The sequence below is a fragment of the Xiphias gladius genome, chromosome 14, assembly GCF_016859285.1.
Source record: "Xiphias gladius isolate SHS-SW01 ecotype Sanya breed wild chromosome 14, ASM1685928v1, whole genome shotgun sequence".
In the NCBI taxonomy this organism is placed as follows: domain Eukaryota; kingdom Metazoa; phylum Chordata; class Actinopteri; order Istiophoriformes; family Xiphiidae; genus Xiphias; species Xiphias gladius.
The window spans coordinates 20304939-20320138 of record NC_053413.1 but is presented as its reverse complement, the minus strand read 5'-3'; the positions used below and the strand labels follow the sequence as shown (position 1 = coordinate 20320138).

The following is a 15200-nucleotide window of genomic DNA, read 5'->3' as shown; positions in this document are numbered from 1 at the left end:
TCTTTTGTAGATCACACAAATAATCACAGTGTTTAAGACATTTGAATCTCTTGGGAAATCCAATATCGAGGGCATTGAAATTCTGGCCAGACAATTCCACACTGTATCCATGAATTTGAAAAGGAAGCAGTATGATATATTGGCTCCAAGGACAGCTGAATTCCAAACTGATTTTGCAAAGTTTATGGCTCAAATCAGCCATATTGAGGTATGTATAATTTCCTGCTGTTTAGAATGTGCAACATGCTGTATAGGTAGTGTCCTTTATCTCCTTGTCTCTCATATAAGTATTGTTTCTGACAGACACGATCGTATCAAAATTATGTCTATCCTTCTCTTCAGAACCAGTTGCGGGCTTTTATGAGTTCACGCTTCTCAAACATCATCTCATCTCAGCAATCTCTTTGCTTAATACAGCGGTCAGTATAATATTGCATTGAAGTATAATATAAGGATTCTGCTGTAAGGATTTAAACTGTGGACAATTTGGCATGATAAACAGAAAAGTCTAACAGGTCTCGTAAATTACTTTATTTTTAGCTTTCAGAAGCTGAACATTCCCTGTGTAGACACAGAAATTTCCAACCTCCTGGGTCTTATTCTTCAGCATTATGCCTCAGAAGTAGAGTTTGTGAAAAAGGTATCACATTTTCATGGCTCTATATACTTGAGTAGATACCAAGAATAAATTATAAATTCATTGTCAGATTTATCGTCAAATATATACTTATATACTTTTTTTTTTTGATTAACTGAATCGATCTACTTGTGTACATTTTCTTTGCAGCTCTATGACAAACAGAGAGAGGACCCCCCATTGGCTAGAAACATGCCTCCTGTGGCTGGAAGGATTGGTTGGGTCAGGCACCTCTACAAAAAAATACAGGAACCCATATCATACATAAAAGTAAGTCTAAAGTTCTCAAACCAAAAGAACTAAAAATACTTCATTATCGTACTGATATATTTTGTTGAATGTATCTCTTATCCCTAATAGAAACATGCTGACATCCTGTGCAGCCCTGAGGGACAAGATGTGGTCAAAATGTACAATCAAACTGCAGCTGTGTTTGTAGAGTTTGAGTCTGTTTACCACAGAGCATGGATGGCTGAAGTGTCAAAACTAGATTATGGTTGGTTCTTAACTTAATATGTTGATACCGTATGTGGAATACAATATACCTTGGTACAATGCAGCATAGGATTGTGTTAATATTCCTTTCAAATACTTTATCCCTTTTATACTTCATAACAGTCTTGAATATCACACTTCTGGTTCGACACCCAAAGACTGGGAAATTAGTTCTCAACTTTGATCCTAAAGTAACTGAAGTCATTCGGGAGGCTAAGTGTTTGCTTAAGATGGGTCTGGAGGTTCCAAAGCAGGCTCTGCGTCTGGTCAAGTTGGAAAGCAGAATAAACACTAATCACCTCCGCCTACAGGTAAACCATACTGCAAGATGCATTTTTTTACAGAAAGATGGGTTACCTTAATTTAAAATGATTTGTATTCTTATTTGTTTCTTACAGACCATTTTGGCAGACTATGAAGCCACTTGTGAAAACATACCTGCAGAGTTCACCAGCTTGTTGGCTTCAAAAATAAAAAATGTAAGCAGTTTTTGTAAATACAGTACAGTACATACTACTTGTTACAGGCAGTTTGAATAGGTGTGGCACCAGCTTTAACACATGTTTTATATTTATTGCTTTCGTGCCTTAAAGAGCTTTTATTTCTTAAATTATCACTGCTTCCAGAGTTGCTCATTTTTAGCTGTTATGTTTCTGATAAATTGCAAGTTGGAATCTGCGCTTCGCCATGGGTCAGTGCTGCTCACCTGGTCATCCTTCCTCCTGGACAAGTTCTTCCAAAATGTTGACACTGCTTTGTTTGAGCTTGAACATATTGTAAATACGGTACGTTATTGAATAAAAGCAGTCAAAATCAGGTCTGGATATTGCTATAATAACACGTATAGTAATGTACTGTTGAAAGTAGTACCAAAAATAATTAACTTCTTTAAAAGATTAGAAAAAATCATCAGTATGTTTAATTCCATGTTTTTTTAGAAGGATTAATAATAATCTCTGGTGAATGGTTGTGGATCTGCAATGTAAAAAATGTCTGTTAACATTGTAATCACCAGTCAGCAGTCCTTTGTCACAGTTTTACTCATTAGGTATTTTTAAAATACTATTGCTTAAGAATCATGTTATTATATGCTGGATTTCTTTTCTCAGGTGCAGGATATCTGTAAGATACACATTGATGATGTCCTTAAGGACATCTCAGAGACAGTGCTGATTGAGCTCCCAGACGATCATGCCACTTCAGTGCATGACCTGATTGACCGTAATGAGGTATGGAGTGTGATAACCATCTTATTTCCATCCTCAAAATTAAAACATGAAGTATATTCGATCTGTTCTTCACTGTTCTTCCATAAAGTACATTTTAGTAAACAATTATTACTTTATTAAAGAAGAAGTTTGAGTGTTTTTTTTTTTTTAATTGAATTGAAATTCTGCATTATGTCTGGTTCACCAATCAACTTGTTATAGTGTATCTCTTTTTTAGCATCAGTGTAAGAAGTGGGCAAAGGCCTTGGACTACAAATGTAGTCATGTTAAAGAAGCAGTGACGGAGCTGGGCAATGTGTTTAGTGCCATTTATGAATCAAAAGGAACCAAGAAGACCGTTGAGGAACCTGTTTCAGGTACTCTTGCAGAGTTGCACCCAAAATCTAAATATATTACACGCATATGTGTAGATCTTTTTTATTTCACTCACACATTTACAACACACATTTTAGGATGGAAGAGTGTGACATTCTCAGGAGAGAGCCAGAAGAAGGATGAGGGTATGAATTTAGAAGGTCCAGATAGAGAGAAAGTAATCAAATTTGAAAAGGTATGTTTGCTTACCAACACCAAAGCATTTATCTTATATACAGTATACCAACAAATGTATTAAAGCTTCAGATAAAAATCTTAATTACAGGAGTATAAGAAACTTTATGAATACTTCACTGCAAGGGTATTAGAGGCACTCGTCAAAACAACCAAGTTATCTCTGGAGACCTTGAAAAGGAGAATTTGTGGAACGTAAGTATGTTTGTGTTTGTCAGTATGTAACAAAGGGGCAACATCTAAAAAAAAATGATATGATCTCTAACAGATCAACATCGATAAATGGGAATTTTAGTTCTTACCAGAAGTCAAAGACTGAGTCTAAGGTGGTCCCGCTAATAAAAACTGAAGCCCAGCTAGTCATACCCAATGTGGTGAGTTTCTGCTACTCATTGATAACTGATTTCAATTCATCTTACAATAGCCACCTTGCATGGAAGAATAATAATCAAGAATTCCTTTCCAATCTTGTGACACAGAAAATTTAGTTTCTGTGTTTGATATTTGTTGTCACCAGGTAATGATTCCCACTGTAGATGAGATCCAACAGGCCATAAATCAACTAATCGACCTGGTGTTGGAAGTTAGTAAGGGTATTGCATGGCAGCAGAATTGCAGTTACAATGGCACAAAGAACAAAGGTGTGTTAATGTCATCATGTACATGGATGAAAAAAAAGCTGAAAGACACGTTGACAGGAATGACCTTTTTGATTTGATGTGTGAAGATAATTTGTATTATTAATCTTTGATTGAAATTGTCCAGAAACAATTTTAGAGAAATTGTTGTGACTTTGCCTGTGATCTTAAAGGTGGAGAAAAAGAGAATTTCCATTACAGAGTAGTTGAACACAAGGACATCAAAAAGGTGGTGGTCTTTCTAAAAACAGCAGTCAGCTCCCAGAGAGGACAAGTGACTGATGTACTGAAGCAGTTCAGTCCTTTCAAAGTGCTCTGGAAGGAGGACAGGAATCTCAAAGTCAAGGTTTGTTTTCCTGTGAACATAACATGGTCTTGTTTTTACTTTTGGACAGAAGATCTATTTTCCTGTAATAATAGCATTATGATTATCTTTTAAAGGAATTCATGGACAGCCATCCATCCTTGATCCAGACCAAATCTGAAATCCAACATTACGACTTGATTGAACAAGAGATTGATGACATCAAGCCCATCATTGTTTTTGGGTCTACTGAACTGTCAACAGGTAAGGTAGTTTTAATGTGTTCTCAACAGGAACTAGATAAATGCAAAGTTACTATTTTTTACCTTAAGTTTGATTGTTTTTTTTCCTCTGGATTGCATGTAACATTGTGTGCTGCTGGGCTGAATTTCACTGGAGAATGGAGAGAGATAGTTAAAGCTTTACAGCACACAGCCAGACAAACGAGGATTGTATTTTGGAAGCAGCTGAGAGAGGCTGTATTTTTGCACAGTAACGCTTTGAGCTAAATGCTAACTTGCTAAGTGACAATGTTAACATGCTGTTGTTCAGCAGTCCAGTTTAGCATGTTTGCGAGCTAATATTTGATAATTAGAACAAGCACAAAGTAAGGCTGAATGTGATTGGAATGCCGGAATGTTTGCAGCTATTTTATTTTATACCCACGCATTGCACAAATTAAAATTTTGACCTGATGATGGCACTAGGTGATAAGGAAAGGGATATCCAAAGTGATTGTAAATCATCCTCTGAGGAACATGATTTTTTTCTACAGATGTCATTGCAATCCATCCAATAATTAGACATTTCACTCAAAACTTAAAATTTTAACTTTGTGGTGGCACTAGGAGATTCTAAAGATCACAGAAGTCATCAAAATGTATCGTTTAGGAACCATACATTTTTGTACAAAGTTTCATGGCAATCCATCCAGTATCTTGTCAAGATATTTCTGTCTGTGTTGATGTGAGATGGATGCTGCGAATTGTTGCACTTTTTTCTTAATCTCATTAAGTTTTACCCAGATACGGTAGTTAGTTACGCAGCAGTAAGGTTGAGTACACTTATAATCTTAGAAACACAGCATGCCATTGTTAAATAAAAGCAAAAAGAATCACCTCTGCAGCATATGGATGCTGTTTGAAAGGCACAGTACCTGGCTGAACGTCAGTGCAGGAGAAGTGTACCTGTTTCCTCTTATAAAATCTTTAAAAAACATTTTGTCTATTTGACTATTTGAGTCTTAAATTGAATAAAATCCTTTCTTATTGATTATGCCTTCTCTTCTTAAATTCTGCCTGGTTTGAGAACTGTGTGCATGTGCTAGAATGTAGTAATGCAAATTGTATCTCTTGTATACAGATCCATTAAAGAAGTCCCTGACAGTTGAGACCAAAGCCTGGAAGAAACTGTTGTGCAAATACCTGAAGGAAGAGTACAAAAAGAAAATGATTGACACCAGCATACATACTAACAAATACCTCATACAACTATCTCATCCTGTGGCTAATCTGGAAGATGTGCGCCGTGCCATGGGGGCCCTGTCTAAGCTGCGAGATGCTGAAATACAAACTGATATGACATTGGTTTCCATTGCGGTATGAAAAGCACAATAATTTGTTTTTAAGGATATAGTTTAAGTCAGACATATAACTGCAATGGTTATAGGGCCATGTACAGATCAAAAGTATTGCTGAATTAAGAAGGGGCTGCACTGGCGAGTATGTTTGGCTGCAGGTACTAATGGGAGGATCTTTTTGACAGATAATAACAATTGCAAAATTTCTGGCTTTGCATGTTCAAGGGGGCATTATCAGAGGCTATTTGTGGACATTGTGATTTCCATGGCCAAATTTATGGTCCCTGATTTCTTAGTTAAATTTGTGTGCTCAGAAACACTCATAGTTGGTTCAGAAATGTTGTTCACTTTCATTGTCTTCTTGAAGTCCTATGTTCTTTTTCCCTCATAAGCTAATGCTGAAGTTTTTTTTACAGGAAGCCTATGAAGTTTTGACTACATATGAAGCAGAGGTTACCAAAAGAGAAGCAGAGGGGGTGTACAATTTGAGGCATTTCTTCACAAAACTTCAGTCTAAAACTGTTAGTGTTATCATTATTTATACGGTTATTTTGTTTTTGGGATTTTATAATGTGTTCTTCTGTAGCTCACCTGTAATCTTGGTTTTTGATTCCTGACTTTCCTAGAGATCAGTGCAGGATGAGCTTGTTCGTATGCAACCCAAGTTCAAACAAAACCTTCTGGAGTGTGTTGCCATTTTCCAAAATGATGTTGGCACTTTTATGGAGCAATACAATTCAGTAAGTAATGTGTGGATATTTTAGTCTTTGCAGTGTTTGCATAAATTTTCAATCAATGAGTCGATTTAAATTAATCTATTAATCAGCTTATATGTACTTGTGTTTTAGGAAGGCCCCATGGTTGATGGAATAGCTCCACAAGAAGCCAGCCGCAGGCTGCAGACCTGTCAGGTAACACAGTTAGCTTAATAACATTCTACTATATATACTGGTCAGTGTGCACGAAAAGCATTTAAACAAGTAGAATATCACATACTGTATACTCTACTATATTTAGTACACTAAAGACATTTCAGTTTGAGGTTAAGATTTATTGAAATTGTAAAAATTTCTCCAGATCCCCCACTTGAATAAAGACTTCTGTGTTATCGATGAAATCACATGTCAAATTTAACATTGAGATGGATAAAAATACCTGCTAATAAGGGGCATCAAATAGCCTTTTTTATAAAAACCTATGTCTAATTTATAATTTTCTCCATTACTGTGTTGACCAGCCACCTGCCCCAACTTCAAGGGGAGCTGCTGTAAAAAAAAAAAATATATAAAACTGCTTTTGATGCAATGGACAAGATTCTATATAATCCAAGGAGCTCAATGCAAAAGTATCAGAGATCATATGTGAGCAAGGGAATAAAATGCATGTAAATTTGTTGTATAAACACAAACAGTTATCCACATCCACAACCACATTTTTGAAGATGATTTCTTATTTATTTATTTATTTTATTTAATTAATTGTCTGTCTATTTTGGTCTTGCAGTGTTTAATTTTAAGTATGTTATTTTGCAAAAATGAAATATAAAAATATATTAGCACGATGATACCTTTTTTATTTGATTCAGGCTAGATTTGAAGAACTGTGGAGAAATTTCAACACTTACACCTCTGGGGAGCAACTTCTTGGCTTGCCAGTTACAGAGTATGACTGTCTACAAAAGAAAAAGTATGGTACCATTCTACAAAGGGTTACCCATATTACCATGATGATGAAAATTCTATCTTTACTGGTAACAGTGTTAGTCTTTGTGGTATTTTTTAATGTATACAGACTAATTAATGTACAATTTCCTGTGATTTCCCCAGAAAAGAGCTTGATCTGCTACAGAAACTCTATGGTTTATATGATGCAGTTATGAGTAAGATTAGTGGGTACTATGTCACTCTGTGGACAAATGTGGATATTGAGAGGACCAATGCAGAACTTTTGGAATTTCAGAACAGGTAATCCAATATTTCTGTTAACCCCCCCCCCCCCCCCCCCACTGTTATAACCAATTTGCAATGCGCTGTGATTTCTTTATATGATTGAGAACAAATTGGTTTTTAGGTAGGCATGTGCCAATATAAAATCTGTACAGTATTATTATCTTGGCCAAAATGAATTAGATATTATCTTTTCTGTGATAGTATTCAAATATAGGCAGTGAAAATGAAATTTGTGACCATTTATCACAAACACACTTTCCATTTTATTTTGTATTATTTTTCTTATTTTATTCTGCATTTTGTTATATTGTTAGTTTTATTCTCTGTGTATTAATCAGACTCTTGCGTAGCTGCTGTAACACCTGAATTTTCCCAACAGGGATCAATAAAGTGTTACCAGAACTGTTAGTTTTTTATCATACATATAAATTGGTTAATATCCTGTTTCTAGGTGCCGGAAGCTGCCCAAAGGACTGAAAGACTGGCAAGCCTTCCTGGACCTGAAGAAGACAATTGATGATTTCAGTGAGTCATGCCCTCTGCTTGAGATGATGGCAAACAAATCTATGATGAGGAGACACTGGGAGCGGATTGCAGACCTTACTGGGCACCAGTTTGAGGTGGAGTCCAAGACATTTACACTCCAGAATATCATGGAAGCACCTCTGTTGAAGTACAAGGAAGACATTGAGGTTTGCTGGCAGTGTGGATACTGTGGTTGCAACTTGATTTCAAACAATATTTTTTATATTGTTATTGTTATTATTATTTTATTATTTTCCTTCTATGCTTGGCTTTCTGCATTTGTAGGATATCTGCATATCGGCTGTTAAGGAGAAGGATATTGAGGCAAAGCTATCACAAGTGAAAGAAGTGTGGTCCGGCCAGACCCTGAGCTTGATGACATTCAAGGATAGAGGAGAACTGATGCTGAAAGGGGCAGAGACAGCAGAGATTCTCACCATTCTGGAGGATAGTCTGATGGTGCTGGGTTCACTGCTGAGCAACAGGTAGAACAGAGAAAACTGCAACTTGAAATTTAGATTTGATAGACTTCAAGTTATCTTTTCAGGGGGCTCATCATCTTATCCAGCAAGCTCAAAAGAGAAATCAAAAACATTTACACTATGTATGATTATTGATAGAGGACATAAAAAGATAGAGACTGCTACTGGACTGGTGTGATTATGACTGATGATTCATAGGGAAAGTGGAAGTGTTGATGCAGATAATTTTGGGTCTGTTATTTCAAGATATGTTTTCAGACACTGTGTCCACACAATATCTTGAGCTTTCTTGTATTAAATTTGTCTGCCTTTTACAGGTACAGTGCCTACTACAAAGCAGAAATCCAGGATTGGGTCTCCAAGCTTTCAGCATCATCTGATGTCATTGAACAGTGGATTGTTGTGCAAAATCTGTGGATCTATTTGGAGGCTGTGTTTGTTGGAGGTGACATTGCCAAAGACCTGCCACAGGTACGGTATACTGTATAGTTTTCATCTTTATATTGTGACAGTTACAATGATCAGTGAATAGTCTTCAGGTTAATTAGGGGAATTTCAGTTATTTAGTATACAGCGTGTTTTCATAATTACTCATTAATCTACTACAATACTCTGTATTTCCCAATGTAGGAAGCAAAGCGTTTTCAGAATATTGACAAGTCCTGGATCAAGATAATGCAGCGAGCCCAAAAGGTCCCAAATGTCGTGGACTGCTGTGTGGGGGATCCAACTCTGGGACAGCTCCTACCAGATCTTCAGAAACAGCTGGAATTCTGTCAAAAATCTCTTGCAGGGTAAAGCCAACCACTTTGCTCGGTTTATTACTTTTTGTTAGAAACATGAGGAGGGGCAAAAAAAAAGCTACATTTTTCTAACCTCGTCTAGTTTTCCTACAATTTGCTGTTGTCGGCATTTTGTAGAAACAAAACACTGATGTATTAGATATTGAATTAATAATATTTAAAAGATGCCAGTAAATCGTCAACACGGAAATCTTGATACTTTAGCAATCCATATTAATGCATTGATAAAGCACTGGGCGTCACCAAAGTCTTTAAGATGGCATTTAGTTACTTAGTTGGAAAGGACAATTCTGGTAAGGTTATTAGAGGAGGGGGTTTGATTTTTCATCCAGCTGTTTGAACTGCTTACTATTCATTCCTCTGTCAATATCTGCAAAATGTTTGTAGTGCATAAACAGCCTATCCTACTGCATAATCAACCATTTTTGTGCACAAGAGGATTGGAGTATGGTTATTTTGAAGCATTGTCATAGCAAAGTAACTGCAAAGTTGGTCTCATCAAATTACTTGTATTTAATAGTTCTTTGCTTTTTTTTTAGTATGTCGCACTTTAATGTTTTACTTTATTTTTTTATTTGTTTAATTTTGGTTACTTCTCTTGCTTTGGACGAAACAGAGAATATTTTACTGAATGACCTAGGCCTTAGTTATAATAGTACATTTGATGGAGAAGATGTGTTCACTGGAGATGATGTGATCTAATCCAACAGCTACCTTGAGAAAAAGAGGCTTCTGTTTCCACGATTCTTCTTCGTGTCTGATCCAGCCCTTTTGGAAATTCTCGGACAAGCCAGTGATTCTCACACAATTCAGGTTAGAACATTGATTGTCACTATAAAAGAAGCTTTAAAAAACCTGTGAATTTTAAAAAGGAATCATAGTACCTCTGCAAGGGAGGTTATGTTATTGGTCTTGTTTATATGTCTGACTGTTCGGTAGCAGGGTATCTTAAAATCTGTCAGCATATTTCAGTGAAATTTGGTGGTGGAATAATAATAATACAATAATAAGGCCTGGGAAGAGAGGATTAGGATGTGCAGATACAAATCAGGAAAAATGTTAAAGGATTTCCTAACATTGTGAGAGAAGGAATTTAGTTTTCTCAGACACTGCTGCACTTTTTAAATGTTCGGACAGGTATTAAACATGTCACAATAACGTTGATTTCTTGAGTCTGGTAAAAAAAAATAGGAAAACTAACTATAAACGAAATTGTTTTTCAGTCACATCTCCTTGGAGTGTTTGACAATGTCAATGAAGCAGAGTTTCACGCAACAGAGTACAACAAGATTTTGGCTGTTATTTCACAAGAGGGAGAGAAACTACCGGTACGTATTTCTAATTGCATTTGCAGATTATTGTAGTAATGTAAGTCTTCATTTACAGAATATAAATATAATGTGTAATTGCATGTGTTACTCTTAATTTAAGGCACTTTGTTACAGCTGGTCTAAATTGAGCTGATTTTAATTACAATATGTATTGTTGGTTTGTAGAACCTATAATAATTCATCATATTGCATGAGTGTGCCATATGTATAATTTGTGAAAACTTAATCTATAAAATAAATTGTAACTACAGCCGTCCTTAGGGAAGAAAAATGTAGGGAAAAAGTATACTATCTTAACATTGTACTTGAGTAAATGCACTGTGTTCCTTTCCTTTACTGATCACAAGTATAGTAAAATAAAGTAAATGCATGCTTGTGGTTTCAGCTGGACAGTCCTGTGATGGCACAAGGACCAGTAGAGCTCTGGCTTGGGGAGCTGTTGTTACAACAGCAATCTTCATTACACTCAGTTATCAAGGCTTCAGATCTAGAGATCAACGATGAAGACTTCGATCTTCTCTCTTTCCTCAGCAAGTTTCAAGCACAGGTCGGAAGATAGTGTCATTGTTGTAAAAATATTTAATAGGTTGACTCTAAATGTCATGCTGGTGTCACCCTAATAGATATGAGGTCACAGATTGTCTCGATTGCTTAAGTCTGATACCATGAATCAAGTGTAACAGGTCGGAACTTTGAAGACAACTGTCCAATCTCTGACCTCAACAGAGATTTTAAACACTGTACTTTATATGGTGTTCCTAGAAAATCCTCATCACACATTTCATGAAAGCTGTACCCATATTCTGATCAAACTACTAGATAATGATCACTTCACAGAGCAGAACAGAATTATGGCCTTGGGCCTCATCAAACATCTACAGTACAAAGTTGGCCATTTCTTCATGTCGATTATTCATTGATCTCTTCTCACCTTCATCAGTGATTGAGGCAGTCTAATGAATGTCATTGTCCTCTTTATATTGTTGGGTGTACAAAATTGACAGGTATAAAGAGAAACATGAGTAGTTCTTTAATTTTTTACTGCAACCAATGTACAGTATATTAGCTCATACGTTCAGGTTACAATTAGGTAATTCATTTCATAAGGATGCATCTTTTCATTGTCCTTTTGCTTTGCTTTTTTAGGTGGGCTTGCTGGGAATCCAGATGCTTTGGACAAGAGATGCAGAAGAGGCACTGCAAAATGCTGAAGATGACAGGGAGATCATGCCTCTTACCAAAAAGAAATTCCTAGATTTACTCAGTATTCTCATTAAACAAACCACCTATGACCTGAGCAAGTTTGACAGAGTCAAATATGAGACACTTGTCACGATCCATGTGCACCAGAGTGATATATTTAATGACCTGGTAGGTTCTTTGAAAACTGTTACTGTTCATATCATTGACTGACTGTTATTGTAATTTAGATGACACATAACAAAGATTTATCATCTGCTTTGTCCCCAGGTAAAAAAACGTATAAAATCTCTCAGTGACTTTGAATGGCTGAAGCAGAGCCGGTTTTACTTCAAGGAGGACCTGGATAGGATCATTGTGTCTATCACTAATGTCAACTTCATTTATCAGAATGAGTTTCTAGGCTGTACTGATCGTCTGGTCATCACTCCTCTGACTGACAGGTAAGAGAATCGATTTTCTTATTTAATAATTGAATTATTTTTTCATATAATGTTTGATTTATGAATTGAATCTTTCAACTGCTTTCTATCTACAGGTGTTACATCACACTCTCCCAGGCTCTGGGAATGAGCATGGGAGGCGCCCCTGCAGGGCCAGCTGGCACTGGGAAGACTGAAACCACGAAAGACATGGGACGCTGCCTTGGCAAGTATGTGGTGGTGTTCAACTGCTCAGACCAGATGGACTTTAGAGGACTTGGCAGGATATACAAAGGTATCTCAGGCAATGAAACAATTCATCAAGCAGTGTGGTGCACAATTTCAGTTATATCATGACTTAATATTTTTTCAGGCCTTGCACAGTCAGGATCCTGGGGCTGCTTTGATGAGTTCAACAGGATCGACCTACCAGTTCTTTCTGTTGCTGCTCAGCAGATCTACATTGTTCTGCAAGCACGCAAGAAACACAGAAGAACTTTCATCTTTACTGATGGAGACTGTGTGGATCTGAATCCAGAGTTTGGCCTGTTTATCACTATGGTAGGATACACTAATGCACAGGAATCTTATAAGAAATACCTTAAAACTGGTAGAAAACAGTAAATATACACTAAATGATATGTTATCACTCTACATCTAGAACCCTGGATATGCAGGTCGTCAGGAACTTCCTGAAAACTTAAAAGTGCAATTCAGGACAGTGTCTATGATGGTGCCAGACCGACAGGTGGGTTCAGGCTACTTTTGCTGGAAAGTTATGTTTTTTTCCTTTTGTTCTAGACTTAATAGGCAATCACTTCTCCACTGTTGTCTTTTGCAGATCATCATGAGAGTTAAACTAGCTAGTTGTGGATTCAATGATAATGTCGTCTTAGCCCAGAAATTTTTTGTCCTTTATAAACTGTGTGAAGAACAACTTACAAAACAGGTGAGAATCTCTTTGCCTTTATTAGTTGCTTTTTTGAGTGATTAATGACCTACTGAACACAACCTCTGCTATTTGTCAGGTCCACTATGACTTCGGCCTGAGGAACATCCTGTCTGTCTTGAGAACACTGGGGGCCAGTAAAAGAGCACGACCCGATGACACAGAGTCCAGCATTGTCATGAGAGTGCTGCGTGATATGAATCTTTCTAAACTGGTATGACGAGAACTGAGTGTTGACCATCAGGGATAATATAATAAATCTGTCAGTATTGTACTACGTGGGTAGACACCATATATGTGAATCTTTCTATATGTTTCAGGTAGATGAGGATGAGCCCCTCTTTCTTAGTTTGATCAATGACCTATTCCCTGGTATCCAGCTGGATGGAAGCACATATACTGAACTTCAAGCTGCTGTAGCCCATCAAGTTGAGCTTGCTGGTATTGTTAATCACCCCCCATGGAACCTCAAGCTGGTTCAGGTATCTCAAAGATTCTTCAGTCCTATGTTCAGTACCTGTTGTATTTTGTGTATTATTAAGTGATGCCTCTTACTGATATGTTACTTTTACTGTCACTAACAGCTTTATGAGGCCTCACAAGTGCGCCATGGCCTGATGACTCTGGGACCAAGTGGAACTGGGAAAACCACGGTTATCAATGTTCTCATGCGAGCTATGACTGAATGTGGAACCCCACACAGGGAGATGCGAATGAACCCCAAAGCAATTACTGCACCGCAGATGTTTGGCCGTCTTGATGCAGCCACCAATGACTGGACTGATGGCATTTTTTCTACTCTGTGGAGGAGGACTCTTAAAGCCAAGAAAGGTTTGTAACACAAGGATTGGTGCTCATTCAAACGAACATTAGAATATTTTACAATTACTGTCACAAATTGCCTTTGTATACATTTTCTTATATCACCAAAAACATATTTTTGAATTATATTTGACATGAACAAATTATAAGAACAATATAGATCCTGTTGTAGTTGAAAAAAAATATACTAAATCTTGTATCTACATACATAGTTAGACTTTATTGTCACTGGAGGGAAATTTCTTTTTCACCGCACTATGCATCACAGGGAAAATCAGCATTACACTTTAAACACATCGTCACACAACAATGACAGGCAGAAATGCATGAAGTACAACACAACAGCACACAACAGTGACAGGCAAAACAACATGAAAACAAGACACGTAGTTTCCCTGTGATGTCCTGTGCTACAGAGTTGCCCCCCATTGACATTTAAAATATATACAGAGTAAATAGAAAGCCACATAAGGAGCTTGGCACAAAACCGAGTTCATTCAGTGTAGCTGTTTTTTCTGATGAAAGTGGCTTCTGTTCCTGCTTTTTTTACACAGGCATTAGACAGCATGTGATGTATGCTTAAACCTAAAAATGTTAGGGAAAATGTAAATGTAAAAAAATTGCTGTCGTTGAGACAGAACAAAAATAATGATCAAGTGAAAATGTGAAGAGATAGTTTGAGAATTTAAGGACTGAATTGTGATGGCTTTGAAATGTGTACATTTCAGGGGAGTTCATATGGATTGTGCTGGATGGCCCTGTGGATGCCATATGGATTGAGAACCTCAACTCTGTGCTGGATGATAACAAAACACTGACCCTGGCTAATGGTGACCGCATCACCATGTCTCCATCCTGCAAGCTGGTATTTGAGGTTCACAACATGGATAATGCCTCACCTGCTACTGTGTCCCGGGTGGGTATGGTCTTCATGAGCTCCTCAGCTCTCAGCTGGAAACCCGTACTCCAGGTACAGTTGATTTGTTAAATCATCAAAGGATAGAGTGTTTGCAGAGAAGAAACAATTTCTTTTTTACAATGAAATGCTTAGATGGAACATGGACTTTATGTTGTAGGGATGGGCTCACAAGCGCAATGCACAAGAGTCAGAAAGCATTATGAGTTTATATGAGAAGATATTTGAGGATACTTACTTATATGTGAAGCAGAACCTTAAACCAAAAATGGACCTTTTGGAGTGCAACTACATAATGCAGGTTAGTATGCATAGAAATACTGAAGACAAACAGGAATTAGATCATGGCTCTAAACTTGTTTCATGAAAC

The 15200-nt window shown here is 37.0% G+C and overlaps 1 protein-coding gene across 1 annotated transcript in view; it reads left to right on the top strand.

The window, feature by feature from the left end:
* Positions 1–15200, top strand: part of LOC120798699 (dynein heavy chain 8, axonemal-like) — a 38808-nt gene that overhangs the window by 7123 nt on the left and 16485 nt on the right. The window contains 40 exon segments of the mRNA XM_040143224.1: positions 11–208; positions 343–419; positions 541–640; positions 788–907; positions 998–1133; positions 1256–1443; positions 1531–1611; positions 1801–1917; positions 2242–2361; positions 2579–2717; positions 2814–2911; positions 3002–3117; positions 3179–3284; positions 3428–3551; positions 3722–3894; positions 3990–4116; positions 5215–5450; positions 5848–5952; positions 6058–6171; positions 6280–6342; positions 7017–7117; positions 7258–7395; positions 7832–8072; positions 8191–8390; positions 8705–8858; positions 9018–9181; positions 9901–10003; positions 10414–10518; positions 10907–11068; positions 11668–11892; positions 11992–12164; positions 12260–12438; positions 12517–12704; positions 12805–12891; positions 12985–13092; positions 13172–13306; positions 13413–13574; positions 13677–13923; positions 14643–14884; positions 14991–15131. Of these exon segments, the coding sequence (XP_039999158.1) occupies positions 11–208; positions 343–419; positions 541–640; positions 788–907; positions 998–1133; positions 1256–1443; positions 1531–1611; positions 1801–1917; positions 2242–2361; positions 2579–2717; positions 2814–2911; positions 3002–3117; positions 3179–3284; positions 3428–3551; positions 3722–3894; positions 3990–4116; positions 5215–5450; positions 5848–5952; positions 6058–6171; positions 6280–6342; positions 7017–7117; positions 7258–7395; positions 7832–8072; positions 8191–8390; positions 8705–8858; positions 9018–9181; positions 9901–10003; positions 10414–10518; positions 10907–11068; positions 11668–11892; positions 11992–12164; positions 12260–12438; positions 12517–12704; positions 12805–12891; positions 12985–13092; positions 13172–13306; positions 13413–13574; positions 13677–13923; positions 14643–14884; positions 14991–15131 (5793 nt within the window).